Source organism: Peromyscus californicus, unplaced genomic scaffold (genome assembly GCF_007827085.1).
Source record: "Peromyscus californicus insignis strain IS unplaced genomic scaffold, ASM782708v3 Scaffold_19__1_contigs__length_69161282, whole genome shotgun sequence".
Lineage (NCBI taxonomy): Eukaryota > Metazoa > Chordata > Mammalia > Rodentia > Cricetidae > Peromyscus > Peromyscus californicus.
Window position 1 is genome coordinate 3,557,546 of NW_026294491.1, and position 26,340 is coordinate 3,583,885.

Below are 26,340 nucleotides of genomic sequence, written 5' to 3' on the forward strand. Positions count from 1 at the left end.
AGGGTTATTTCCTGCTGCTCTCCAAGCGAGCCTCCCACCCGAAAGGGGCCACAAGGATTTCCTCGTCCTCCCCGACCGGCCGCGCCCCCAACCGTGCAGTGCCCTCCGGGCGTGCCGGAGGTGAGGGAGGTGCTGCCTACCCGCCCCTCCGGCTTCTCCTCCTCCCAGTGCTCCCCACCCACCACTCTCCTCCCTCCCTCTGCCGACTCCTCCTGCCGCTGCCGCTGCTTTGGCTGCTGCGTCATACGCCCCAGAGCCGCCAGGACGGAGGGGCTGGGCCCAGGGACCCCCCCGGCCTCCTCCTGCACGCCTCCCGGCTTCCACACGCACTCCTCCCGCACTGAGGGCTCACCCAGGTGTCTTGGGTCTGCCCCTGCCTAGCTCCCAGCTGCCCCAGCTGTCACCGGTAAGGAGAAGGCGGGAGGCCCTGAGCGGGGGCAGGGAGCCAGGGGTCGGTGCGCAGGAATAGGCAGGAGAGCCTTCTGGTCCAGGTTTAGGATCTGGGCTGAGAAGACTCAAGTCCCTCCTTAGACTGGTGGTGTAGGGGAGTAGAGACCTGGACAGGGACACGCCCCCCTCCTGGGGCACTCGGGGAAATTACCTAATCCCAGGGCAAGGAGCCTCAAATTTGAGGGTGACCTAACATAACCTGGCACCAGGATAGTGGTTCTAAATGAGATACACAGGTCTGAGGAGGCGGCTGTTTCTACTCAGGGAAACATTTCCAGAAAAGCTCCCAAAATATCCCTGGGCAGCAGAGCGTCCCAGTTAGGACAACTCAAAACAGCTGGGAAAGGTGAAACGGAGTGGTAACCTTGGTTCTGCAAGCATCTTTTCCCTTGAGGTCTCTGGGAGGTGGGGTGCTTGAGAACTAGGCTGGGGAGACAGTAGAGAAAGGAGTGGAGTCAAGGAGCTGACCAGGGTGACCCACCTCCTTAGGTGTCTGAAGGACTGAGAGCCTGGAGTTGGAGGTACTTGGTCCCTTATCCACGGCAGAAAAGAAACAGCAGTAAAGCTTTCTTAACATTCATAAACTCTTCCATCCTGTTTCTGACTAGGCCCCCCCAGGATGCAATGGCGCAGCTCCCCCGGCTGAGCCGCTTGGGTGCACCCTCTCTTTGGGATCCAGCTTCCCCTGCTCCCACCTCAGGCCCCAGACCTCGACTTTGGGAGGGCCAAGATGTGCTGGCCAGGTGGACGGATGGGCTGCTGTACTTGGGCACCATCAAGAAGGTGAGAGCCCCTCTGGCCCTCACCAGCTCCTCGTTCTCGTTCTCCTGATTCCTGCCCCACTTCATAACCTCTGCGCCTCACCTATTCCAGGTGGACAGTGCTCGGGAGGTGTGTCTGGTCCAGTTTGAGGACGATTCCCAGTTTCTGGTTTTATGGAAGGACATCAGCCCGGGTGAGACCCTTCATACCTGCAGAGGCTGGAGGGGTGGAGACATTGGCTTGAAGTAAGCCTCCTGACACTTGGTTCCCTCACAGCTGCCCTCCCTGGGGAAGAGCTCCTCTGTTGTGTCTGTCGCTCTGAGACTGTGGTCCCTGGGAACCGGCTGGTCAGCTGTGAGAAGTGTCGCCACGGTGAGAGGGCAGGGTACTTGAACAGTGCAGTTTGCCCTGGGTCTTCTGGACTGCCACTGGCCTTTGTAGCATGGGTTTTGTGTCTCCTGGCCAGTCTTCACCCTGTCACCTCATCTCTCAGGACAGGGAGAGGGAGCCAAAGGTTGAAGGTGACATAAGCCCTGCAAGGTTGAGGTAGCTTACACACATCCTTTCCTAACCGTGCTTCCCTGGGCAAGGCCCTCAACTGCTAGAAGCCTGTGTACTCACTTGCAGAGTCAGGATAATACACCCGCTAGGGCCGGTCCGGACTTAATGGGCAGGAAAGGCTGCCATGTCCAAGCGCCACGCCAATGCAGGTGTATGCACAGTGCTCCACTCTCAACAGTGTGCTTATTCAGCTTATCACCAGGACTGTCACGTTCCCAGGGCCCCAGCCCCTGGAGAAGGAGAGGGCACATCCTGGGTCTGCCGCCAGTGCGTCTTTGCGATGGCCACCAAGGTAAAGGCACTTCTCTGCCCCTTGCTGTGGCAGCCTCCCATGGTCTCCTCTCCTGCCTCTGAGGTTTCCACCTGTTCCTCTGCAGAGGGGAGGCGCACTGAAGAAGGGTCCCTATGCCCGGGCCATGCTGGGCATGAAACTCTCTCTGCCATATGGACTAAAGGGGCTGGATTGGGATGCTGGACACTTGAGCAACCGACAACAGAGCTACTGTTATTGTGGAGGCCCTGGGGAGTGAGTGATGAGGGGTGCAAGTTATGGGGTGGGTGTTGAGGTGGTAGAGCCCAGGAACAAGGGAAAGGCAGGGTGAGGGGAGCCCTGTGGTGAGGGGGTGGATGAGGGTCTTGGGGTGGTTTCAAGAGGGCTGTCTTCCCCTTGAGGTGGAACCTGAAAATGCTGCAGTGCCGGATCTGCCTTCAGTGGTTCCATGAGGCCTGTACCCAGTGTCTGAGCAAGCCCCTCCTCTATGGAGACAGGTGAGACCAGTGGAGACTGCCAGAGCTGGGATGCCTTCCTGCTGTGCTCTGCCCAGCTCTCCTCCCCACGTGTTAGCTCTCTACTACCGCTTGCTCTGTGTTAGGGCTGAATGAGGTGTGTCCTCTGCCTTACTCATAATACAGATTCTATGAATTTGAATGCTGTGTGTGCCGGGGTGGCCCCGAGAAGGTCCGAAGGTTACAGCTTCGCTGGTGAGATGGATTGTGCTCCCAAAATGTGACTCCTTTCTATTCCCTGATATTTTACCCTGATGACTCCTGACTTTGATAATGCTGCTGCTGCTAATAACTTCATGCTTCTCCAGGGTGGATGTGGCCCATCTTGTTCTCTACCATCTCAGTGTTTGCTGTAAGAAGAAATACTTTGATTTTGACCGAGAGATCCTCCCCTTCACCTCTGAGAATTGGGACAGTCTGCTCCTCGGGGAGGTGAGGGTTCTAAAGTTTGGAAACTGGGGTGGGACATGGAGAGGAATGACTGCTCCCTGACCCATTTACCTCTTCCTTCAGCTTTCAGACACCCCCAAGGGAGAACGTTCTTCCAAGCTCCTTTCTGCTCTTAACAGCCACAAGGACCGGTGAGTCAGAAAAAGGGGGAGGCTCAGGGATGGTGTGGAGTCGGGATGAGGGGACTTCGCTACAGCATTGACAGGTTGACTCTCTCCTTGTCCTAGCTTCATTTCAGGGAGGGAGATTAAAAAGAGGAAATGTCTTTTTGGTCTCCACGCTCGGACCCCTCCTCCTGTGGAGCCTCTCACTGGAGATGGAGCCCCCACCAGGTCACTGGTCCAGGGGGGATGGGGAAATTCTCAAGGATAGGTTTGGAGGGTACATATACAGAAATGGGGGGTCTTGGGGTGCCTGGGAGGGGGCTGGGGGGATAAGGAGGCCTCTTACAGCTTCCCTTCAGGGCAGGGCCCTGGGGGAGGGGTCTCACGTCCCCTGGGGAAACGACGGAGGTCGGAGCCAGACACCCTGAGGAGGCAGAAGGGGAAAGTGGAGGAGCTGGGACCACCCACGGCAGTGCGCAGTCGGCATGGGTCCCGGGAGCAGAGGGAGCGGGCCCGTCTACAGAGGGCCCTGCAGGTACAGGGGCGGGCGGGGGCACCATGGGGCAAACTGGTAGGGTGGGGGAAAGGGTGAAGGGTCATCTCACAGCTCCCGACCTTTCTTACAGGCCTCAGTGTCTCCACCACCCCCCAGCCCTAACCAGAGCTATCAGGGCAGCAGCGGCTACAACTTCCGGCCCACAGATGCCCGCTGTCTGCCCAGGTCGGTGCCTGATCCAGACGAGCCCATTAGTTGCAGTCCCTAGACACTTGTCACCCGCAGTACTTTTCCCTCTTCCCCGTCACTTCTCGATCCCCCCCACCCCACCCCCCCGCAGTGTTCTGGGAGCACAGTGCAGTAGAGGGGGGGAGACAGGCTTCCCTCCAGGCCCTGACTTGCCTCCCCCGCAGCAGCCCCATCCGGATGTTCGCTTCCTTCCACCCTTGTGCCAGCACTGCGGGGACCTCTGGGGATGGTGAACCCCCGGACAGGTGAGCACCCCTGTTAACATCAGCTCTTCCTTTCCTTCCGTGGCCTTAGGCTCCTTAGTTTCTCAAACCTGTGGTCTCCATAGTATGTGAGACAGGGTCTCTGTAGCCCAGACTGACTTCAGACTCACGGCAGCCCTTCTACCTCAAATGCTGGGATTAAAGCTGCCCACATCTGGCCTGTCTGATCTCACTGCTGTCTTCTCTCTTCCAGGTCACCCCTGGAACTTCACATTGGCTTCCCCACAGACATCCCTAAAAGTTCTTCCCACTCAACGACTGCCTCATCAGCCCCAGCCCCTATCCCAGGCCTTTCCAGACATTCAGTACCCCCTTCCTCTCTGTGCCATAGTTTGTCTCCGGGGACTGGGGGAGGAGTCCGAGGTGGGGTTGGCTACCTATCCCGCGGGGACCCTGTCAGGGTCCTTGCTCGAAGAGTGCGGCCCGATGGCTCTGTGCAGTACCTAGTTGAGTGGGGAGGAGGTGGCATCTTCTGACAGTCCTCTTCTGCTCACCTCCCCGTTCACACTGGCACTTTCATGCCCTGACCTCTGACCTCACCTACAGCTGGGATGTACCTGGAGAGTTGGGAGTAGTTTTCCCTGCACCCAGGCTGGAATCCGGGGGGTGGGGAAGAGGTCCTCTTCTCTGCCTCTTCATGACTCCTGACCCCTCATCCTTCCCATTCCCTTTGATGTTATTTTGTTACAGCTTTTAAAATATTTTTTAAAACTATTTAACCCCTGGGTATAGAGATGGGGGTGGCGGTGGTCCAGGATTCCAGACTCTGTATGACTGTAATAAAGAGAAATAAACAAACCTAGTAGACATGAGTCATTCTGAAAGATGGACAGAATACAAGGACCAGAGGAACTTTTGATCTTCCCCAACCACATCTGTGTTACAAGGGAAAAGGCAGAGAGAACAGAAGAGGATTTATTGGGGGCTCAGACATCATCACCTGGAGACCAGAGGGCCTTAAGCAGAGGAGGGGGCTGTGCCAGAATCTGAAACGGATTCTGTGACCTGGCGCACCCAATGCAGGTATGGGGGATTCCCCTGCTCCACAGGCAATGCAATCACCTCAGCAACTTCGTAAGGGTGCACAGATCTGCAGAAGTCATAGGGCAGGGGTTATTCAGTCACCCAAAGGCACACCCCCTCAGACACCAGTCCTGGGCTCCCCAGCAAGGTCCACCCCACAGTGTCCACCTCAGAGCTCTTTTAGTGAGCTGGGGATATCACTCAGTGCTTGATGAAATGCTCAAGGCCCTGGTTCATTCCCCAGTACCGCCACAAAAAGAATACCTTAAAGTTCTTACCGAACGAACTCTGTCAGAGCAGGGACCAGGGAGCTTTGGGTTTTAATCATCTAAAGGGCAAAGAGAGACAGTTGAACCACGGGGAGGAACTGAGGTCAGATGAGGGCCAGACAAGAGGGGTATTTTCTCACCATCAACACCTCACTGTCTTCCTCGATCTTTCCTTTCCATTCATAGCTGAAGAGGTCAGAGAAAGAAGGGGAACAAAGTCTTGGGGAAGAACGATTTCCCCCAGAAAAAGCTCTCAGCCCCTCCCGTGAAATTAAGTTTCTGAGGACTCACATGGAAGTGATCTGCGGGATGAGGTTGACGCAGGCGGCTAGCCGCTTCTCTACCACGGCCCTGGGGGTGAATCGAGAGCACGTTCAGAGCGCGCCCGGCCAGGGGTTGTGCCGGTAGCCCAGAGACCTGCAAAGGCAGCGCCCTTCCCAGCCCCAACTCTCCCCGGTCGGTCATCTCGCCGAGGTCCCCACCTGGCGATCTCCTTGGCGACTTTTTCGTTGGGACAAGTGACAAAGGCTGCAGAAACCGATCCTGGAACGTAGCCGGAGCCCGAGGCCGGAGAGGGCAGGGGAGGGCTTCCAGAAGCCATGGACAGCAAGGCTCGGGGTAGCAACAGAAGGCGGGAGGCCACCGGCAGCAGCGCGGGCATCCAAAGAAACGACAGGAGCAGCGTGGCCTGAGAGCAGGGGGGCGGATTCAGCTTCCCCACGGCCGCCCTAGGAGCCTGCACCCCGGGGTGCCCTCGCTGGGGCGGACACCAAGCCTCTGCCCTGCCTTTTCTGCACCGGGAAGGAAAAGGCCCCTGCAACTTAAACTTGGAACACCTCGCCTGGCCCCTCCTAGGCGGTTCGGGGTACTGAAGCCCGGTGAAACTTGGAGACCGGAAGGGGCGGGGCCAGACTCACCCCTCCGCCGAGCAGGACGACGGGGGCCCGCCCCCAGCTCATGCAGCCCAAGCTGGTGGAGGAGGGATGGGATCCGAGGCCGCGCGCTTCACGGACGGGGCAAGGACCGGGAGCCCCAGCGGAGCAGCCGCCTCTTACCTGGGCGGCGGCCACGTGACGGGGGCGCAGGCTGTCCCAGAGTCTCCAGATGGGCCAATCCCGGCCCTCCAGTGGCCCGATCGCCTCGCCTCCCGAGGGGGCGGGGCGGGGGGGGCCCGCTGGCCAATCGGCAGCCGGGACCGAGGACGTGCGCGGAAGCGGCCCGCCCATTTCCGTGAAGCCCCGGCCCGTTGCTGGCTGGGGCAGGCCGCTGCGGCGGCCCGCCGTCACGTGACAGCCCTCGTCCTCTCACGCGGCGCCGCCTCAGGAGCCGCGGGCCGAGGCCAATCGCCGGCCAGCCTCGCGGGCCACGTGACGGACGCGGGACCTGGCGATGGGCGCCCTCGCTGCGTCAGGCTGGGGCTGGGGAGTCGTCCTGAGCCCCGGAATGTGCCTAGTAACAGTCCCCCCTCCTCCCCGCCCTGAGAGGCCAGCCGTGGTGGGAGGGCCTGGGCAGACAGTTGTGGGTGGGGACGGCGCCCCCCCCCCCCCGCCCTCGCGTTGGCACCGAGCTGGGAAGCCAGCTGCCCCTGGGTAGGGGGCGGTGGTGATCAGGCAGGCTCAGCCCTGGCACGGCCATGGCTGGTGAGGGATACCCTTTCAGAGGGCTGGGTGACACCTGTAATGGGCTAGCGTGCGATGGGCGGTCCCGAACACGCAAAGCTCAGGACAGGCTGGCACAGGAGAGGAAAGGAGCGATGGGAGTTGCGGTTCGGGGTGATGGCCCTGTGCCTTCTCCCCGGCTGATTCTTCTCTCCAGGACTGGCCCACCTCTCAGTCTTGGGTCTCCTGGCCTTCATCCATTCCCCCAAGGAACCAGGACCTGCCCTACATAACCTCCCTGGGGCCCAAACACACCCAGTGACCCAAAAATGAAGAGGGGCCCGGGAGAGGTCAGCGAGGAGGGAGGAGACAGCAGGGGAAAGGCTCTGCCACCCAAATACTACTCCTTCCTCCAGGGTCTGGGGTCCCCCAGGCTGAAGTTCAGGTTCTTCATTTCCCTCATGAGTCTCACAGATCCTTGTGTGTGTGTGTGTGTGGGGGGGGGGAGTCGGGGGTTCCAGTATTTGGGATCTTTATAGGGTCTGAGTTACATTTTGAGTTGCTTCTGGGAATTGAGTCCCATGATCCCCGACCAAGGTCTCTCAGATTTAATGAGCTTCAGATCTCTCTCCATCTTTGGGTCCCAAGTTTGCAGTTTTCTCTGAGATAGGAATCTGGGGTTTCTCATCTCTAGCTAGTTCCTAAGGTCTAATTCTGGGCTGGGGTGCTTTCTCATACTGGTTTCATCTTTTTCTTTGAGTCTAGGTCTCCGTTTTGGGTCCCCAAAACTACCAACCCAGGGTCCAAAGTCTAAGATTAACGTGGGTCTGGAGAACCTTGTTGAGACTGGATTCTCAGGTTCTGATCTGACTCCTTTCTTGGGGAGGGGGTGGTTTTTGTTTTGTTTTGTTTGTTTGATTTTTCCCTGAGATCAGGGGTCTCTTTCCTTCTGGATTTGGGTCTGTGAGATTAATGTGTTGAGTGTGGAGTGAGGGGTGAGGTATCCTTCTCTGGGTCTGGGGTCTGACTCAGGGTCTGGGGTCAGCTTCTTCAGGACGGCTGCCTCTGGTGTGTATGAGTCAGGGGTCTCTCGCTCGCTCTTTTCCCGGGTCTCCCAGAGTAGGGGTGGGGGCTGCAGAGTCTCTCCCTCCTCCTCCTGCTCTCTCCTCACTAGCTCGCTTCCCCCGCCCCCCCCCTCTCTCTCTCTGCCGCTGCCGCTGCCGTTGGCTCTTATTCTCCTCCTCCTCCTCCTCTCTCCTCCTCTCGCTCCTCTCCGCTCCTCTCTCCTCCTCTCTCCTCCTCCTCCTCCTCCACCTCCTCCTTCTCCCCCTCTCTCTCCCCCTCTTTCTCTCTTCTTTTTCTCCCCCGTCCCCCCGCCCCCTCCCCCTCAGGCCTGATGAGCAGGTCTCGAGCCTCCATCCATCGGGGGAGCATCCCCGCGATGTCCTATGCCCCCTTCAGAGGTACGGTGGTGATAGGGGTAGGGGGAGGGCCAGATGGGGGGGCAAGAGGGGGAGGGGCAGGGGGCGGGGGAGAGCCGGGGCCACCGAGGGGAGGGAGCGGCTGAAATGGAGGGAGAGGGGAGGGCTGAGAAGGCAGAGGTGGGAACAGCGGGAAAGGAGGGATTGGAGGTTAGAGGCATAGGGGTATCTGAGGGATGGAGGGGCTGGGACAGAGGCCCTGAAGGGGGCAGAGGGGAAGGTGATGGAGGGGAAAGAGCGTCAAAAAGGCATAAGGAGGGAGGATTGAGTTTGGGGGAAAGCTGCATGAATTATTTGGGTTTGGGAGCTGAGTGAGGAGGAATATCAAGGAAATAGAGGCACGGTCTTAGGGGGAAGGGGAAATGAAAACATAGGGGTGGAAGAGAGGCCAAGAAGATGGGGAGGGGATTTGGTGAGGGTCTCAAGTAGGGGTAGGGGAAGAGAGAAGGATGGAGGGAGGTAAGGGGCCAGATGGAGAAAGAGGGTGGCAGTGGGGGGGTCCAGATGGAGGGAAGAGAGGAGAGAAAGGATTGGGGGAGGGGATGCCCGAGGAGGGGGAGGACCAAGTGTTTTTTTGGTTGGGGGAGATGCAAGTAAGATAGACGGATGGGAGCAAGGGCCCAGTTAGAATCCTGCCGTAGCTGGCCCTACTTAGGACTCTGGATACGTGAAATGCAATCCTGGGGTCTCATCTGCTCTCTTCACTTAATTCCCCTTCCCCCACCCCACCTCTTATTTCCATTCCCCCTCCCTTCCTCTGCTGTCCATCACTTATATCTTTCCCCCCATATGGTGTCCGTTTCTTATATGAGTCCCCCTCCTGTCCTTCCCCTGTGTTAGTCCCCTGTCTCATATCTGTCTCCCCCTCTCTTCTAATGACTACCTTGTTACACCAGTGCTGCTCCTGGACCCATGCTGCTCGTTAGGGAATGCCTCTGCCCTGTGTTGGCTGACACCTGATCTAGTCCCTTGTCCCCAGGCATTTCTCATCATCTACTTCCTCTACTTTTAGATCCACTCTGCTATGTGTCCCTCAACCCATCTTCTATTTCCTACCCCACATCCCATCTTGTCACATGGTCTGTGCCTACTTCTTTTCCTTTTATTCCCCAGCCTTCATCACCATTCCTCTTTTCTTGTCCCTCTGCTTCCTGGGGTGATGGAGATTTGGGGGTGCCAAAACACAGGTTTTGAGGGTTGGAACAGGGTCTCTTGAACCCTTGTGGAACTTCTTATTGCAGTAAAAATTTCCCATTTCCCCTTTCTCTGCCATGTTCCTTTGCCTCCCAGGATCATTATCTTTCTTAAGTCTATACTCTCGTGTGTGTGTGTGTGTGTGTGTGTGTGTGTGTGTGTGTGTGTGTGTGTGAGTTGTTCCTAAGCTAAGGTTCCCTGTGTCCCTTTTCCTGTCCCCTGAGATCTAACCTCTGTGTGTGTGTGTGTGTGTGTGTGTGTGTGTGTGTGTGTGTGTGTGAGAGCTGTTCCTAAGCTAAGGTTCCCTGTGTCCCTTTTCCTGTCCCCTGAGGTCTAACCTGCTTGCCCCAGCCGCAGCCTGGAGCAGCTCCCCTGTTCTGCTATGGTTATATGTATCAACAGCTCTTTCCTCTGGGCGCACCACTGTTGAGATGCAGCAGCAGGCTTGTTGCCTCCAGTGTCTGTGGTCTAAGTTATGGGTGGTGGTGGTTGTGCTGGGGCCTTTGAATTCTAGTGTTATTTTCTACCACTGAGCTATACTCCCCTGCCCGCCAGTGGTCTTTGTGCATAGAGAATATTGGTGGTCTCCAAGAAAGCACCGGGAGTGAAAATTTGAAAGTATTGTGAATTCTAGACTCTTAGATCCCAGCGGTTCATCTTTCTCTCTGGCCTGCAGGTTGGGTAAATTTGAGGAATTACCATAATCAGTAAGGGGATGGAGTTTTTCAGAGGTCACTCAAGGCACCGGAACAAGGCCCCAAGGCCATTTCTCCTGAAATGTGCCAAATTCATTATCCGACAGAGACGACAGCATTGGGCTTTCTTGCAGTGAACATTCTCTAACCAGCATCTTAAGCCTGGTTTTACCACTCTGATGTCTCCAGTCTCGCTTTCCTGACTCCCTTAAGGCCCTTCACTGTGTCCCCATGAGTGGTGTGTGGCAGTGGTGCTGGCCAGGCAGCGCAGATGGGCCTGCAGGACCCTGGCACCTGAGCACGCACAGCCCTTGGCCCTGTTCTCCTCTGGAAACTGGTCTGTCTTCACATCTCCTCTTGGGATGTTCCTCCGTCATCAGGCTTGGCGGTTCCAATCTTTCCTTCATTCTTTCTTAGGTCCCTCACTGTGCCCAGGTGAGGTCTCAGCCTGTGGAGTCGGAGTCAGCTTCCTTCCTGTCCATGAGGTTAGGTAGGGAGAGCAGGATTGACTCTTCACTGCTGAGCACGTTATGAACAAAGGCTGCTCTGGTCTCTGGTTTTCCTGACAGTTTATTTCCCACCTTCTCCCACCCTGATCCTCCTTAGAAAAGCTGTCTTCTCCCTGGACACTTCCCCCAAAGGAGGAACAGGGTAGGGCTAGGGAAGGAGGAAGGTAAGGTAAGGGAGGGAGGCCATCATGCTTCTTTGAACATGGAAGCCCACTTCCTGTCTTCCAGATGTTTAGCGCTCAGAATTTCCGTGACCCAAATGTTCTTAAACACCCATCTTCTTTCCCGCCAGCTAGGTACCTCTTCTCCTAAACATGTGGGGCCTCATCCATTGTAGCGGGTCATTAATGCCTCCCTCTGACCTCTCTATCTTTTGCCAGTTTCAGTAAGTCTCTCCCCCCGCCCCCCACACAAGGGAAGGAACAGAGCTCTCACCTTCTCCTGCCCCAGTAAAGTCCCTCTCTGTCATGAGACTACTTCCCGTCCCCTTCCTGGAGCCTCCTAGGACTCGACTCCTCAGTGTGAGGCTCATCTTCTGACCCTTTAAAATCGACAGGCACTTCGTGCCCAATAGGTCTCTTCAGGCAGGTGGCATTCCCTTTTCCCACTTTGCAGACCTTCTTTCCATTTAAGTTTCTATGCCCCCAGTATAGCCCCTCCCTTACTGTTTGTGTGTCTCTGTCCCCCAGATGTACGGGGACCCCCTATGCACCGAACCCAATACGTTCATTCCCCATACGATCGTCCTGGTTGGAACCCTCGGTTCTGCATCATCTCGGGGAACCAGCTGCTCATGCTGGATGAGGATGAGGTGAGCGGGTCGGTGAGGAGGTTGGGAAAAGTGGGAGAGGGTGGAGAGGACAATGGGGAGGGTCCTGGTCAGTGAAAGGAAGACTCCCCAAGGAGAGATGGGCGGAGGGTGACCACTGAGATGTGGCCCGGATGTTATGAAGAGGATAGCCATTCTTTGACTTTTGCTAGCGGGTCTTTGAGGCCATTGGCGGTGCTGTGGAGGAGCTGTGGTTCTGAGGATCTGAGTGTGCCTCTTATCTTCACCCCATCCATATTGTGGGATAGGTTAGAATGGGGGAGGGGAATGAAGAGCCATGGGAGAGAGGGAGCCTCAGCTTGCCTCCTCTGCCGTTCCTAGGTCTTCATCATGCTGCACAGTGCAGACCAAGACTGAATGACCCCAGAAAAGGCAGGGGAGTGGGAGGGGCTGGAGGGGCTGACAGATGACCGAGGTCGCGAAGATGATGTGTGCTTGAGACCAGGGTTTACATATGCTTCTGCAGGGCTGGTTAGGTGTCAGAAAGGGAGATGCAAGGAGCGGCCTGAGGAGGCAGGCAGCTGGAGTATGGACTTGGGTAGGGCGAGGAGTGAGGAGTGAGGAGATGAAATGGAGAGTCAGAGGAGTATGGGTTCCAAAGGAGGAACAGGGGCAGCAATAGACAGTTCATCAGGGAAGAAGGGTCCAGATCTGAAGGGTGAGGCCCTCAGGTGTGAGTGATGTGGGGAGCCATCTTTAGAGAGTGGTAGGGTAGCCTGGAAGAGGTGGTGAGAGCTGAGCCTAAAAACGCTTGGGATGGACTCGGGCTAACCTCGGCGTAGGGGGCCGTGAGGGCAGGTGAAGCTGTGGAGAGGGAATGCCAGACCATAAAACAGAAGGGTCTGGGAAAGCACGCTAACCCGGCTGCAGGTGAGGTGGCCCGGTAAACTTCAGGTTGGGGTATTGAAAGGCATTTGAGTGATTTGGCATCAGTCATCAGCCGAGACCAGGGATTTGAAGTCCATTGGATGGACTGGGAAAGGAGAACCAGCATGAGATGGAGACGGAGAGGACCCACTAGCCACCGGCCAGCAGGAATAGCCTGTCTGGTAGGAAGGTGGGAGTGGGGAGGCAGAGAGGAGCTGGAATAATGAAGCCTGGAGAGCTGGAACTGGGTGGATGGTGGGGCTGGGGCCTCGTGGGAGTCTAGCTTCTGGTAGGGGTGGAAGTTAGGGTGACGACTCCCAGGGGGAGTTGAGGTGAGGCCCAGGGAAAGGTAGGGCTGAGGGAAGAGGGACTCAGAAGCAGGTGGAGGGTAAAGGAAGGAGACGGAAGGGGGAGGTGACCAGGCCCTCTGGGGGAGGGGAGGTTGGGTCCCAGTCTGGCCGCAAGCCGGGCTGTGGGAGGGAGACAAGCTGTGGAGCTGATTATAAATGCAGCTGTGACGAGCCTGAGGGAGAGAAGGGGGTGAGGAAGGGAGGAGGTCGGGAGGGAAGCAGGAGCATGGACGACCTGAAGGTCAAGGGGAACCCAGAGGCAGGAGGTAGCTAACTCCTGTGGAGTTGCGGGAAGCGCTGAGCGGGGTTGGGGAGAATTCTCTAGACTGTTTGAAGAGGGAGAGGAGGGAACGAGAAGTAGTCCCCTTAGCAGGGCCTGGTGAACTGGGCAGGGGCGGAAGGGGCAGGCGGGCTGGCAGGGGGCCGGCCTCCCATGGAAGGGGAGAGGAGGGGCGGCGGGCCCGCGGGGTCTGACACACTCCCCAATCCCCTAGATACACCCCCTTCTGATCCGCGACCGGAGGAGCGAGGCCAGCCGCAACAAGCTGCTGAGACGCACGGTCTCTGTGCCGGTGGAGGGGCGGCCCCACGGCGAGCATGGTACGGCGGCCGAGCAGGCTCGTGCCCCGGACAGTCGCTGGGAGCGGGCGGGGGCGGAGAGCTGCCGTGATCCCGATCCCGAGGACAGGGCGCCCTCGTCCGGGCTGCGCGGGGTACCGGGGCTGTTGGTGAGCGGCCCCCGCGTGTCCCTGCGCTGCTTCGCTCCCCATTTCCTCTCCAGCAGCGAAGTTTGACTGTTTCCCGTGCCTGTAAAAATAGTCTCCTTAGATCGTCGGTCTCCGTCTGTGTTCCTGGCCATGGCCCTCACAGCTCGGTCTGAGAACTTGGAGAACGCCCTAGTCCCCGCCCTCCACCAGACCCGTGTCCCACCCGCCAACCCCCATCTTCTTCCAGCCCGTCAGGCCCGTGGCCTTCCCCTCTTCTTGCCCCCTTTCCTCAGTTGATCTGTGTCCTGCAGTCGATCGCCTCTGCTGTCTTGTTTCCCATTCTCATTTTCCATTCGGCTCTTGATCCCTGGGTCCCTCCCCTCCGCTCTGGGTGGAACTCTGTCAGACCCCCATCTCCTCACGGTCTCTCCCTCTCTCCATCTGTCTCTCCCCCTTCCTCCTCCCTTCTGCCCCCCACCCCCCTCTTTAGTCATTTAAAAAAAGATTTTTGTCTTCCTCTGAGAAGTTCGCTTAAAAGGTTTCCATGGGAACAGTGAGGGGGGGATGAAGGCAGAGAACAGGGATCTGCAGCCAAGGTGCAGAGACGCCCTCAGTCCCCGGAAACCCCCTTGCCACTGCCCGGTTCTCCAGCACTTCCCTTCCGTGACCCCCATTCAACCCCAGGCGACCCCCATTCAACCCCAGGCGACCCCTTTATCCCACCGTCTCTTCCTCCCCTGGAATCCAGGCTTCCAGTTGCTTCCTTAGAGACCCAGTGGCCTGTGTTACCCATTGGCTCCAGCCAGCTGCCTTCTGATAGGTCTAGGCCTCACTGCCCTTGGGGGTCAGCTTTGGGACCCTGGACCAGTGGTCAGGGACGTGTGTCATTGTCATGGAAACTGACACAGGGGTGTAGGTAGCACTCTGAGGCAGGCCAGGAGGAGGTGGTGCCTAGTGTAGAGAGGATGGGGATGTCTGTCTGGTGTGCGTGTCTGGTGTGCAGTGTGTACCTGTGTGCACGGGAATGGTAACATGCTCACAGAGTGTGTTTGTCATTTGTCCTGCGGTTGGCCGCTCTGCCCACAGTTCTCTGTCTCCTTACGATGGGTCCTCAGAGTGCTGAGGCCTTTGGTGTGGGTCTCCTGTGTTTGGAGTGGCGTTTAGGTGGCCTGTGGAGGTTACTGTGTTGGGCTTTAGTAGAGCCTGGGGATGGTTCCAGGGGTATATATGTTGGGGGGGGGCAGGGTTTAGTGGAAGTTAATAGCTGGTGAACGTTTGGCATCTTCAGAGGGAAACAGAATGTGTAGAGGGCATGGAGGGTGTGCAGGGGACATGAAGGTCTTTGGGGCCTTGGGAGCTCCGGTCTGCAAAGGTGTTTGCTGTGGCTGTGGACGCTCCAGCCCGGGAGAGGTCGCCGGACCTTTGAGGGCATTGGAATCCGGGGCTCCTCCTCTGCTGGGTGGAGCTGCAAACGCTCGCTCTCTTCAAGGGCTTCTCTCTCTCTTTTGGGGGTGGGGGTCCTGTTCAGGAGGCGATGATGGGAGGCCTAGTTGGTTTTGGGGGTCCCTCTGTCCCCCTCCCCCGTCTCTCTCGCGTTGTCTCCGGGCGACGGGGCTCGTGACAGAGGCGGCCACGGCAGCAGCGGTCGCCTAGCAACGGCGGCGGGGCCCGGGCAACGGCGGCAGCGGCGGGAGCGGCGGCGGAGGGAGCCGTTCCCGCGGCTGTCACCGCGCGGCCGTCCAGGCCGTCCCGGGCCCCGCCGCCGCCCCACCGCGTCGGGCGGCGCGAGCCGGGCCGCCGCCCCCTCTCCCTCCGCACTCGCCCCTCCCCCGCGCAGAGCGGGCCCCTCCCCCATCGGGGACACCCTCGACCCCCCGGGGGGCGGTGCGAGGTAAGGGCGGGGCCGGGCGGACGAGGCGCGCGCGTGGGGGCCGCGCGCGTGGGGCGGGGGCGCGCGTGTGCGTGGGCACGGGAGGGGGCTGGGGAGGCCGCGGTGGCGGCGGCGGCGGCGGCAGCTGCTCCCTCCGCATGTTCTCGCTGCATCTTCCGAGTGGGGGGAGTTATGGTAACTGGAGGGGGGCAGTAGAGGTCGGAGGGGGGGTGTCTTGGCATCTTCGTGGGGGCAGGGTTGTGAGCACGCGTGGGGGTGGCTGGTGTGAGGGGGGTCTCGGAGCCCTGCTGGAGGGGCAGCCCTGGTGTTTGCGTGTGTGATCGTGACTGTGCTTGTGTCTCTGTGTGTCCGTGCCATGTGCACATGGGGCCCAATTCCTCTTGCACACATGTGTAGCCAGCACTGTGCAGGTATGTCCTGTCTTGCCCTGCCTCTGCCAGTTAACAGCATGAGGGCCTGTGGGGCTAGCCACTGGTTTATGGGGCAGTTTGTGGCCATACTGATTCATGTTACCTCTGACCCTGAGCGTGCATGTCCCTCCCTGGTTGAAGCCAGTGTGTAGGAATGTGTGGCTGGCCGAGGGAGCAGAATTTTCAGTGTCCCTGGTGGCAGGTGTGTGTCTTTGCATGTGTGTTCCAACATTGGCCTGAGTATCTGTGTCAGTCCCGGCATGGGTGTCCAGGGCGTGTCTGGATGTGGGTAGTGTGCCAGTGGTGGGGACGAAGTGTGTGAGTGGTTCCTTGTAGTCTGACTGCATGAACATCTTTGGGCTAGGCAGGTGTGAGCCTCTGCCTGGTCCCCTAATGGGGACAGAAAGCCTAAAGGAGTGAGGTGAAGGGGGAAGCAGGGATGAGAGTCCTCCAAAAGAGGAGAGCACAGAGCCAGGAGGGAAGAACACCCTGAGAATGGGATGGGAGAGAGCTGAGCTGGACTTGAGAAAAGAGGACCACCGGCGGTCGGGAGCCAGGTCTTTCTGTGAAGCAGTCTGGGAGGGTGGAGGGCTAGGCTGGTGCAGTCTGGAGGATCAGGCTTGGCTGGATTGCAGAAGGCCATCCAGCCATCGAAGCTGGTTCCCACTGAGGCCTGGTTCACCACGGAGACTCTGCAGAGCATGCCCTCCCCCGATTTCTCCGTTCCCTATCTAGCCCTGCTCCTCATCTTTCTCTGGCTCCCTTTCTCCCTGGCTCCCTTTCAGAGCTGTCAGCTGGGTATGGAGAAGGACTACGGGGAAGGGTAGGGATTTGGGGGATTGGAGGGTAGGAGAAATGTTTGTGGGTGATGGCAAGATTAGAGACATTGAAGAGGCGGAGTCCAAGCCCTTGCTCTGTGTGTGTGTGCGCTTGCTTGCTTGCAATTGTGTGTGTATACAGGGTGTGTACTGTGTGGGTGTGTGCACAATGCCTATGTTACGGGTCTGTGTAGGTGGCTGTTATGTGTGTGCATAAGTGTATAAATCGTGCAGGGATGGGACATGGAGACCCAGCATGGCAATGTATGCTTTTCAGGTTTGCTGTGTGTACATGGTTGTGTGCTGGTCTATGTCCATGTCACTGCGGGTAGCACTAATAACAAGATATCCCGTGTTTCTGTCACTCTGTCCCCTCTTCTCTGTGCTTCTACCTTTCTTTTCCTGTGTTAGAGTCCTTGTGAGCACATGTGTGTGGCCTCCATGCACCTGTGACTTATTTCTGAGTTCCTAGTGTTCTGTGTGTTGCTTTCAGGAACCGAGCAAAGCAGATTCCTTCCCCTCTGTGAATGCTTTAGTTCCAAAGGAAACTTCAGTGGCTTTAAACTTAAGGCTTTTTATGCCTTTATTAGAGATGCTTGTGCATGAAAGGAATGGCTGTGTGCTAGGTTCCCTGGAATGAGAGTTCCTGAGAACTGCAGAGGACGGATCAGGAGGCAGATACGCTGGGCCTCGGGGGCACTGCTCACTGTGTGACAGAAGGCTAATGAACACATTTGCTCCTTGTTTTTTTGTTTTGTTTGTTCCGTTTTTTCAGTTAGCCATCACAGATGCTGGTGGTTAGAGTCATGGGAAAGCTAGAAGGGGGGGGGTTGTCCACAGATAGCGAATGTGGTGGTTCTGTTAGTGTGAATTATGAACATGTGCTCTAGGGGCATGGGGCTCCCTTTATCTGGCTGAGATCATGGTGTGTACATGATGCAGGGATGACACATGGGACCACAGTATACTTAAGCATGTGTCTCCGGGGTTAAACTGACAGGCCCCTTCCTGTGAAGCATGAACTGTCACATGGTTACATGTCCATTTGTGTAGTGTAGCCCACATGGTAGCCCAAGGCACTCGGGTCGCATAGCCCACACCAGCAGTTCTTCTGTGGCTGTCTGAGTTCAAGTATGTATACCCCTGTTGCAGTGCTCACAAATGTCTAAGCCTGTGGGGTGTGTGGGCCTGGGGTCCCCAGTGCCCCCATGCTCGAGGCTGTCTGTATGTCTCTGAAGCACATAGTTCCCTATTATTTCTCATTGCAACTGTGATATACACGGATCCCCACTGTTTGGTGTGTGTTTTTGTGCTCTACACATGTTCCTGGGAGACTGAGAGGGTTCTCTTGTCTCGGGATCCAGACTTGTGTGTGCAAACCTGAATTTGCCTATGAAAGGAGCAGGGAAGGACTGGCTCTGAGGCAAAATGCAATCTAGAAGCAGGCATGAAAATGTAGTGTGGCTTTCTCTGTTCTATTCTGGAACCTAGTGGGTTAACAGGCAGTTCTTCCGGTTGCGGCTCCCCCCCCCCCCCCCCCCCCCCCCCCCCCCCGCCTGTAGCTTCTTGTTGCCATGGAGATGGTGGCCCCGCCCCTGATGCAGTACCGGCCCCCCCATTGGCTGCAGTGGTGACTGGGGCTGAGGGGGGAGTCCAGGCCTGGGCAGCCATTCTGGAGCTGGAGCCGGAGCCTGGCATCCCCCCACTTTCATTCTCCTTCAGCCCCTTAGACCCTCCAAATTCCCTAGCAGCAGATCTTCAGCTCCCTTCCTCTAAGCCTCCATTCCTCTAGACTCTTGGCAGGCTGAGCTCCATCCGCATTCACCTCCCCTCCTCCTCCTCACCAGCTTTTACTTGGGAGTCCCCAGAACCCCACTGCCCATCCTCCCCACTCCCCTGCATTCTTTTCTTCTCCTTTTCGACCCTTCACTAGCGCCGCAGTGCACGTGGAACCGGCTCCTTCTCCCCCACTTCCATCGGCCCCTCCTCGGATTTTCTGTTCCCCTCTACTCAGCACAGGTCTCCTCTGAGACCTCCCCCTCCAGTCCTGGGAGGGGGTCATGGGAGGCCGCCCTGGACCTCCAGACAGACAGGAGCTCTGGGAGGTGTGGGGCAGGTGGAGGATGTGCCCAGCTGAGAAAAGAGGAAAACCCACCCATGGGCAATGACCTTTAACCATCTCCCCCCGCCAAGCAAGCCCCTTCTCTTGGGTGGGGAACGGGGGACCGAGCCTCCCTGGGTCGTGGCTCTTCTTCATTACGGAGGTTTTACTGATCTTCCTCCTGACTATGCCCCTCTGCTGACTGCCAGTCCCAGTCATGGGCTTAAGGCCTCCCACCCCGACCCCATCAGGGGGCTCCGGCTCAGGTTCCTTGCCCCCTCCTTCCCACCGCCAGCCTCTCCGCCGCCGCTGCTCTTCTTGCTGCTTTCCGGGGGGTAGGTGAGGCCGGAACTGAGGGACTGAGGGAGGTGGCTAAGGTACTGACCCAGAAAGAAATCGGACTTACAGTCCCCTGTCCCCTTCCCCAACTTCCTTCGGGCCCTTTCCTCCCCTGTAGAATACCACTTGGGTCGCTCGAGGAGGAAGAGTGTCCCAGGGGGGAAGCAGTACAGCATGGAGGCCGCCCCCGCTGCGCCCTTCCGGCCCTCGGTGAGTGAATGGAAGTGCCTGCCAGATGTGGCTCAGCTGGGCCCCAGGATTCTGAAAAAAGAGGACAAGGAAGGCTGTGCATGTGTCCCCACATGGTTGGTTTGCCCCTTCTTGGCTCTGCCCCCACTTCTTAGACCAGCCCTCCCACCGTTTCCAGGCTAGTATGTGTGTTTGTGTCTTTGCGCACTTCACACAGCACCCGTGGGAGCAAGGAAGACGAGCTGGTGTCAGGGCTCCCCTCCCCTCCCCCACTCCATGTTCTTCCAGGGGTTCCCTGCCAGCTGAGGGGTGTCTAGAGAGACTCTGTGCTGCCCCAATCACCCCTATTCCCATTTGCTCCTCAGCAAGGCTTCCTGAGCCGGAGACTAAAAAGCTCTATCAAACGTACAAAGTCACAACCCAAACTTGACCGAACCAGCAGCTTTCGCCAGATCCTGCCTCGCTTCCGAAGTGCTGACCATGACCGGTAGGTAGAGGGCCTGGAAGGAGGTGGATGCAGTGTCAGGGTGCTGAGTGGGATGGGGCTCCCTGAGTACAAAGGTTGTGGGGCTCCCTGTGTTGGTTGAGTGCAGAGACATCGGTCAGAGGGGAGCTGGACTGAGCTGCAGACAGCAGGAAAGAGGAGGTGATGGGGAGGACCTGCAGAGGCCGGGGAGGAGGTGAAGGTGAAGCCAAGGAGGGATCTTAGGGTGGAAGGAAAGGTGGGCTCCTGCCCAGGGCAGGAGAGGACAGTGGTGACAAAGCCTACTGGGTGGGAAGTGAGGGAGGGGAAGGAAGTAAGAGCAGCAGGCTGGAATGGGTGGGGGTAGCTGCTGTTGCTGGGTGAGGCTAGGGCTCAGAGACCCCAGTAGTTGCTGGAGGGAAGAGACAGAACAGGAGAAAGGGAGTTGGTCTGGTATGCAGGTAACAGAAGGGGGGGCTCCAAGGCTGGGGCTAATCCAGGGACTGAGGGATGGGGAAGGAAACCTGGCTGCTTGCCTTTGTCCTCCTCTGGGCTTCCCCTTAGTCCAGTCACTCCCTGGAGAGAGTCTGTCCTTCTTTTCCCTTGTGTCTGGCTGTCCCAGGGATTAGGAGGGTAGGAAGGTTGGGATCAGGTGAGTCACACCTTTCCCTGCCCCCTTCCAAGTAACCAGTGCTGGATTTGGGGCTGGCAGGGGGTGAGGGCATGGTATTCCTGGCCGCGGGGGCGGGGGGGGCCGGGGGAGCGTGGTGCTGACGGCAGCCAGAGCCTGTGATGACGGGGCTGCTATAAATAACTTCATGGAGGCTCCCACACCCGAGCTCTCCCTCCTGTTTCCCCATGCTCTACTCTTCGTCCCCCTACCCATCCCCACACCTTTCTGTCCTGCGTCCCCTAGGGCTGGTCCCTAAGTTCCATTCATCTTGTGCTCCCCTGCGGTGCTGGGTCCTCTGCCGGCTCTCGTTGCCCTCCTCAGCCTCACTGCACCTGCCTTTGCTCCACTGCTGGCTGTTCTGCCTCCTCTTCCTCCCAGATCTGCTCTCCAGTCTCCGACCTTTATTCTGCTCCGTTCTGCCCACAGCGTCCTCTTATGCTTTTCTCTCTTTCCCCTGGTTGTGCTCAAAACTGTTCTCTTACTTCATTCATAGTTTGAATCATGAGATGGTTATTAGACACTAGCTGTGTGCCAGGTCCAAACCAAACAATACTCTATTTTCTCTGGGCCTCAATTCTTTGCTTCCTTTTTTTATATATTGAGATTCTGGTTTCTGGAGTCACCTAGACATGTCCAGGACAGTTGTTTTGTCTGTTTCTTTGTTTTATTTTGTTCTGTCACAGTTTGTTTCTTTTTTTTTATTTTTTATTTTTTAATTTTTCAATTCAGTTTCTCTGTGTAGCCCTGGCTGTCCTTGAACTCAGAGAGATCTGCCTGCCTCTGCCTCCTGAGGGCTGGGATTGAGGGTGTGCGCCACCATGCCTGGCTTTGTTTCTTTTTTTAAAACAAGATCTCACTATGTAGCCTTGGATAGCCTGGACTTGCTAGATAGTCCTCAAAATTAGTAGGGATCTGCCTGCCTCTGTCTCCTGAGTGCTGTGATTAAAGGTCTGTGCCATTATGTCCAGCAATTCTGAGCTATTTCTAGGTATCTCAGCTCCTTGAGTATGAGTTGAGGTAGAGAAGTCTCTTGAAGGCCTTTGGTTTCCCTTGTCCCTCCCATGTCTTTCCCCAGGGAAGTCTGGGCTTCCTTCTGTGAGTCTGTGTGTGAAGGACTGAGGCCTTTTTTCCAAAGCTGCCTTCCAGAACCTCTGCTGAGGCAGTGTCCTGAGTGTGAGGAGAGACGGCTTCCCTGATCTTTCTCTGAACCTCCCGCCTACCAGGGCCCGGCTGATGCAAAGCTTTAAGGAGTCCCACTCCCATGAATCCTTGCTGAGTCCTAGTAGTGCTGCTGAGGCCTTGGAGCTCAACTTAGATGAAGACTCCATCATCAAGCCGGTGCACAGCTCCATCCTGGGCCAGGAGTTCTGCTTTGAGGTAGCAGCTCTTGTGGCCCGAGAAGGGTGGAGGGCAGGGATGGTGGAGGCTAGGGCAAAGGGGCCTGAAGAGATGCCACATGTGGGATGTCAAGGAGGCAGACCTGGGCCAGGAAGGAAGACATGGTGGCGGGTCTCCAGCCTCTAGGAACCCCATCTCAAATCCATGTTCCTCTCCAGGTGACAACATCGTCTGGAACAAAGTGTTTTGCCTGTCGATCTGCGGCCGAAAGGGACAAATGGATTGAGAATCTGCAGAGGGCTGTGAAGCCCAACAAGGTACTGGTGGGGAGGAGGGGGCAGGAGGCTGGAGGACAGAGCTGGGGAGGAGGGGGCAGGAGGCTGGAGGACAGGGCTGGGGAGGAGGGACAGGTATAGGAGATCTGGACTAGACAGCCAAGGGTGATTCTCATTATTTCCCTTTCTTCCCATACTGCTACCTCACATCATGTTCTGCTTCCCTACCATGAAAGCCACAGGGCTCTTCAGTCCTCTAGTCCAGTCTCCCTGATAGTGTTTTGTGAACTTTGGTTCTCTATAAAGTCTGGGCAGTTGTGGTGGGAGTGACTGACCCCCAGGCCCCTTGACCGAGGGGCTGTGCACCAGTGCTCCAACCAAGACTCCTGTCCCCGAGCAAACGCTGCCGTCCTGTCCGCTGATCCCTGACTCCAGTTGGTAGCAAGCTCACAGTCCTGGCCCTCTTCTTGTTTCCCAGGGCCTTTATTAAGGAATCCCACTTAAAACTCTAGACACAGTCTGAGCCACACTGCTTCCAATGCACTGCGGTGTCACATAACCCTCACCAGGCGCTTGGGCCCTTCTCAGGCCAACTGTCACATCTCACTGGTCCTACATATGCCAGTAGTATTTTGTTTTACAACATCTGATGTTTCTGCAGGATTTCTCATTCCTTTGAGGACTTCTTTGCTTTTAAAAAAATGTTGCTGGGTGTGGTGGCACATGCCTTTAATCCCAGCACAGAAGCAGGTGGATCTCTGTGAGTTCGAGGCCAGTCTGGTCTACATAGTAAGCGCTATGGAGAGAGATCCTGTTTCAAAAAACCAAAAATAAACAAAATTAAAACTTACATATTTATTTATTTATACAGGGTCTGTGTGTGTGTGTGTGTGTGTATATGTGTGTGTGTGTGTATGTGTGTGTGTGTATGGTGCCACAGTGCACATGTGGAAGCCAGAGTACAACTTTCTGAAACTGGTTCTCTCCTTTCATTATGTTGTGAGTCCTGGGACTCAAACTCATGTGATCAGGCTTAGCAGCAATAACCTTTACCATCTCATTGGCCCCCTAAGCATTTTTTTTTCTTCGAGACAGGGTTTCTCTGTGTAGCTTTGGTGCCTTTCCTGGAACTCACTCTGTAGCCCAGGCTGGCCTTGAACTCACAGAGATCCGCCTGCCTCTGCCTCTTGAGTGCTGGGATTAAAGGCGTGCGCCACCACCGCCTGGCACATTTTTGACTTGTTACTCAAGCATTTCCCAACATTAATTCTGTTGTGTGTGAGCTACCCTTCTATGTTAGCTTCCAAGGCTGCTCTGAAGAGTCACCATGAACTGGGCCAGCTAAAACTATTCTCTCATAGTTCAGGAGGCTAGAGGTCCAAAGTCCAGCTATAAGCAGGGCCCTGTCCTGTAGCCGTTAATTCAGTTCTTCCCTCTTTACATGGCCAGCTTCCTTCTGTCTGTCTCTAAATGGCCCTTCCATGTGATAAAGTCACCAGTCCCTGGATTAAGAGATCACATTAATCAAGTATGCCCTCATCTTATGTATTACATCTGCCAGGACCCTATTTCCAAACCAGAACAGGGCAGAACAGACTCCAAGCCCAGCATGCTTGCCTCACAGCTTCCCTTTCAAGCCCACCTGCTCGCTGTCTCTCTCCTGGTGTGTCTGACTTTTCCATTCTGTTTGCCCTCACCACTTCCTCATGCCAGGACAACAGCCGCCGGGTAGATAATGTGCTGAAACTATGGATCATAGAGGCTCGAGAGCTGCCCCCCAAGAAGCGGTATTACTGCGAGCTGTGCCTGGATGACATGCTGTATGCACGTACCACCTCCAAGCCCCGCTCAGCTTCAGGAGACACCGTCTTCTGGGGCGAGCACTTTGAGTTCAACAACCTGCCGGCTGTCCGGGCCCTGCGGCTGCATCTATACCGTGACTCAGACAAAAAGCGGAAGAAGGACAAGGCAGGCTATGTTGGCCTGGTGACTGTACCGGTGGCCACCCTGGCTGGGCGCCACTTTACAGAGCAGTGGTACCCCGTGACCTTGCCAACAGGCAGTGGGGGCTCTGGGGGTATGGGCTCAGGAGGAGGAGGGGGGTCAGGGGGTGGCTCGGGGGGCAAGGGGAAAGGAGGTTGCCCTGCCGTGAGGCTGAAAGCCCGTTACCAGACAATGAGCATCCTGCCCATGGAGCTGTATAAAGAGTTTGCAGAGTATGTAACCAACCATTATCGGATGCTGTGTGCAGTGCTGGAGCCTGCCCTGAATGTCAAGGGCAAGGAGGAGGTTGCCAGTGCACTGGTTCACATACTGCAGAGCACAGGCAAGGCCAAGGTGAGCACTGTGCCCCCAGGGAAAGAGGACTTGAGAATGGGCACTGGTTTGGGGGCAGTGAAGAGAGGGGAGATTCATGAGGTTGGATTCTGCAGAGGCTGACATGGGTTTTCCTGTGCCCCAGGGAAGGATGAGTTGAGAATGGGCATTGGTTTGGGGGGCAGTGAAAAGAGAGTAGACCCATGAGGTTGGGCTCTGCAGAGGCTGATCCTGGGACTTTGTTGGGCCCCAGGATTTCCTTTCAGACATGGCCATGTCAGAGGTAGACCGGTTCATGGAACGGGAACACCTCATATTCCGCGAGAACACGCTCGCCACTAAAGCCATAGAAGAGTATATGAGACTGATTGGTCAGAAATACCTCAAGGATGCCATTGGTATGGCCCACCTTCAGGCCTTGTTCCTAAACTTCCTCATGCCTACCCCATCACCCCCAAACCTGGCCACCCCAGACCCCACATCCACCCTTCCTCAGAGCCCAGGACCCCAGCCTCCAACCATCTGATTCTGCCATTCCTCCAACCCAGGGAGCCCCCTGTCCCTGCCCTTGGAAAGTGTGACCGCTCCCTGTTGTGCCCCCTCTCCCAGGGGAGTTCATCCGTGCTCTGTACGAGTCTGAGGAGAACTGTGAAGTAGATCCCATCAAGTGCACGGCGTCCAGCCTGGCAGAGCACCAGGCCAACCTGCGGATGTGCTGTGAGTTGGCCCTGTGCAAGGTGGTCAACTCCCATTGGTGAGACTGGGAACGCTGGGCTGGGGGGCCAGGGTTGGGCAGTTGTGTGTTCATCTGTTCATCCATCTGTCCATCCTCAGAGGACTGAGCGTCAGTACGGGCAAAGCATTCTGGGGTGTAGAGCAGAAAGAGGTGATGAGGCCTGGTCCCTGACCTCAGAGGGCAGGCCTCCAGCCAGAATGAGAAGGGACGTGGGATGGACAGAAAGCCACAGAACCATTGTGATGTGTGTTCAGGGAGGGTTCTTTTCAGAGAAGACAGAGCTGTGGTGAAATTAATAACAGGTGCCCAGGGCTGGGCTTTGAAGACTGCAGTCAGGGGCTGACATTTGCACACAGTAGGCAGATGACATTTTCCAGGGCTGTGAGATAACACACATGATATGAGAAGGTCTGGGAGCCTTTCAGGAGATGGCTAGTAACTGGAACAGGCTTAGAGGAGCACGTGGCTATAGTGGAGGCCGTAGGAAAGAGGTATGCTCAGGGAGAGGAGAGTGAGAATCTGGAATTCTTGGATTCAGGAGTCTGTAGTCATCAGAACGTTGGTATCAGGAAGTAGCATGATTGAGACTGGCCTGTGAATCAAGTGAGCTGTGTGGGAAGAGAAAGGAAGACGTCCAGACCATTGGTGGTTATGGTTAATGGGTCGGGAGTGAAAACCAGATCTTGAATCAGGGTGGAGTCAGAAAGCCCAGAAAAGGACTTGCCTAGGGTCCTCTACAGGAAGGGTCAGTAAGGTTTGTCTGAGGGGTTGTGTAGGGAGTCGGGATGACTCGAGGTCATGGGACTAGTACTTGGGAGACCCATAGTCTCATTGACAGAACCAGAGAAGTCAAAAGGAGGAGCCAGCTGGCAGTGTGGGGGCGATAGTGAGCTCTATTTTCCACTAGTCAAGTTTAAGGTGTCAGTGGGACATTGAAGTGGCACTGGGAGGCGGGGATGAGTGAGCCGAGCCATTCCAGGGCCTGGGGATCATGCCTGGGGCACGTCCATCCCCATTTCCCTGGAATCCAGAAGAGTTGGGGGGTCCGAGCTCCCTGTACCTCAAGTGACCCCCCATCTCTCTCCCATCTCTGTCTCTCCCCTGGTGTCTGTTTTTCTTCCCCTCTCCTCGTCTTTCTCACACGCCCC

The 26,340-nt window shown here is 56.7% G+C and overlaps 3 protein-coding genes across 22 annotated transcripts in view; 2 read left to right on the forward strand and 1 right to left on the reverse strand.

Annotated features, from left to right (window-relative positions):
* The first annotated feature begins 7 nt into the window (after positions 1 to 7).
* On the forward strand, positions 8 to 4,923 carry Phf1 (PHD finger protein 1). 3 transcript variants are annotated; one of them, XM_052744331.1, is made up of 15 exons: positions 8 to 120; positions 1,059 to 1,233; positions 1,324 to 1,405; positions 1,489 to 1,584; positions 1,965 to 2,065; positions 2,151 to 2,299; positions 2,446 to 2,541; positions 2,686 to 2,754; positions 2,868 to 2,991; positions 3,073 to 3,140; positions 3,237 to 3,341; positions 3,462 to 3,648; positions 3,740 to 3,834; positions 4,023 to 4,103; positions 4,315 to 4,923. In XM_052744331.1, the coding sequence occupies exons 2-15, from the start codon at positions 1,075 to 1,077 to the stop codon at positions 4,595 to 4,597; spliced, it is 1,695 nt and encodes a 564-aa protein (XP_052600291.1). In that variant the 5' UTR covers positions 8 to 120; positions 1,059 to 1,074; the 3' UTR covers positions 4,598 to 4,923. The 3 variants fall into 3 exon arrangements, with proteins under 3 accessions (XP_052600291.1, XP_052600290.1, XP_052600292.1); XM_052744330.1 differs by lacking the exon at positions 8 to 120 and adding an exon at positions 127 to 406; XM_052744332.1 differs by lacking the exon at positions 8 to 120 and adding an exon at positions 127 to 406 and having other exon boundaries at positions 4,026 to 4,103.
* A 99-nt stretch (positions 4,924 to 5,022) lies between these two features.
* On the reverse strand, positions 5,023 to 6,671 carry Cuta (cutA divalent cation tolerance homolog). 4 transcript variants are annotated; one of them, XM_052744337.1, is made up of 6 exons: positions 6,469 to 6,671; positions 5,896 to 6,101; positions 5,705 to 5,764; positions 5,554 to 5,632; positions 5,423 to 5,472; positions 5,023 to 5,211 (listed from the first exon to the last, which is right to left on the reverse strand). In XM_052744337.1, the coding sequence occupies exons 1-6, from the start codon at positions 6,637 to 6,639 to the stop codon at positions 5,079 to 5,081; spliced, it is 699 nt and encodes a 232-aa protein (XP_052600297.1). In that variant the 5' UTR covers positions 6,640 to 6,671; the 3' UTR covers positions 5,023 to 5,078. The 4 variants fall into 4 exon arrangements, with proteins under 4 accessions (XP_052600297.1, XP_052600298.1, XP_052600300.1 ...); XM_052744338.1 differs by having other exon boundaries at positions 5,554 to 5,599; positions 6,469 to 6,647; XM_052744340.1 differs by lacking the exon at positions 6,469 to 6,671 and adding an exon at positions 6,331 to 6,462 and having other exon boundaries at positions 5,554 to 5,599.
* An 895-nt stretch (positions 6,672 to 7,566) lies between these two features.
* Positions 7,567 to 26,340, forward strand: part of Syngap1 (synaptic Ras GTPase activating protein 1) — a 31,584-nt gene continuing 12,810 nt past the window's right edge. For 4 of the 15 annotated variants that reach the window (XR_008219756.1, XR_008219757.1, XM_052744323.1 and 1 more), the window contains exons 1-10: positions 7,572 to 8,474; positions 11,580 to 11,701; positions 13,431 to 13,536; positions 19,321 to 19,412; positions 19,757 to 19,878; positions 21,751 to 21,904; positions 22,084 to 22,182; positions 23,854 to 24,477; positions 24,710 to 24,854; positions 25,066 to 25,210. Coding sequence is in view for 13 of the 15 variants with exons in the window: in XM_052744323.1 (XP_052600283.1) it covers positions 8,408 to 8,474; positions 11,580 to 11,701; positions 13,431 to 13,536; positions 19,321 to 19,412; positions 19,757 to 19,878; positions 21,751 to 21,904; positions 22,084 to 22,182; positions 23,854 to 24,477; positions 24,710 to 24,854; positions 25,066 to 25,210 (1,676 nt within the window). In the remaining 2 variants the exon portion in view is untranslated. Of the gene's footprint in view, positions 8,475 to 9,942; positions 11,475 to 11,579; positions 11,702 to 13,430; positions 13,537 to 15,400; positions 15,535 to 15,609; positions 15,709 to 18,358; positions 19,203 to 19,320; positions 19,413 to 19,756; positions 19,879 to 21,750; positions 21,905 to 22,083; positions 22,183 to 23,853; positions 24,478 to 24,709; positions 24,855 to 25,065; positions 25,211 to 26,340 lie in introns of those variants that run through there. The other 11 variants (XM_052744320.1, XM_052744325.1, XM_052744318.1 and 8 more) reach the window with 11 other exon arrangements.

Bases quoted from the DNA above. Each gene is read 5' to 3' on its own strand.
- Phf1 (XM_052744331.1), top strand. From the start codon at position 1,075: ATGGCGCAGCTCCCCCGGCTGAGCCGCTTGGGTGCACCCTCTCTTTGG. The intron at 3,342-3,461 runs GTCACTGGTCCA...GGCCTCTTACAG, and splicing joins GGAGATGGAGCCCCCACCAG to CTTCCCTTCAGGGCAGGGCC. The intron at 3,649-3,739 runs GTACAGGGGCGG...CCTTTCTTACAG, and splicing joins GTCTACAGAGGGCCCTGCAG to GCCTCAGTGTCTCCACCACC.
- Cuta (XM_052744337.1), bottom strand. From the start codon at position 6,639: ATGGGCGGGCCGCTTCCGCGCACGTCCTCGGTCCCGGCTGCCGATTGG. The intron at 5,765-5,895 runs GTGGGGACCTCG...ATTCACCCCCAG, and splicing joins GTCGCCAAGGAGATCGCCAG to GGCCGTGGTAGAGAAGCGGC. The intron at 5,473-5,553 runs GTGAGAAAATAC...TTTGCCCTTTAG, and splicing joins AAGACAGTGAGGTGTTGATG to ATGATTAAAACCCAAAGCTC.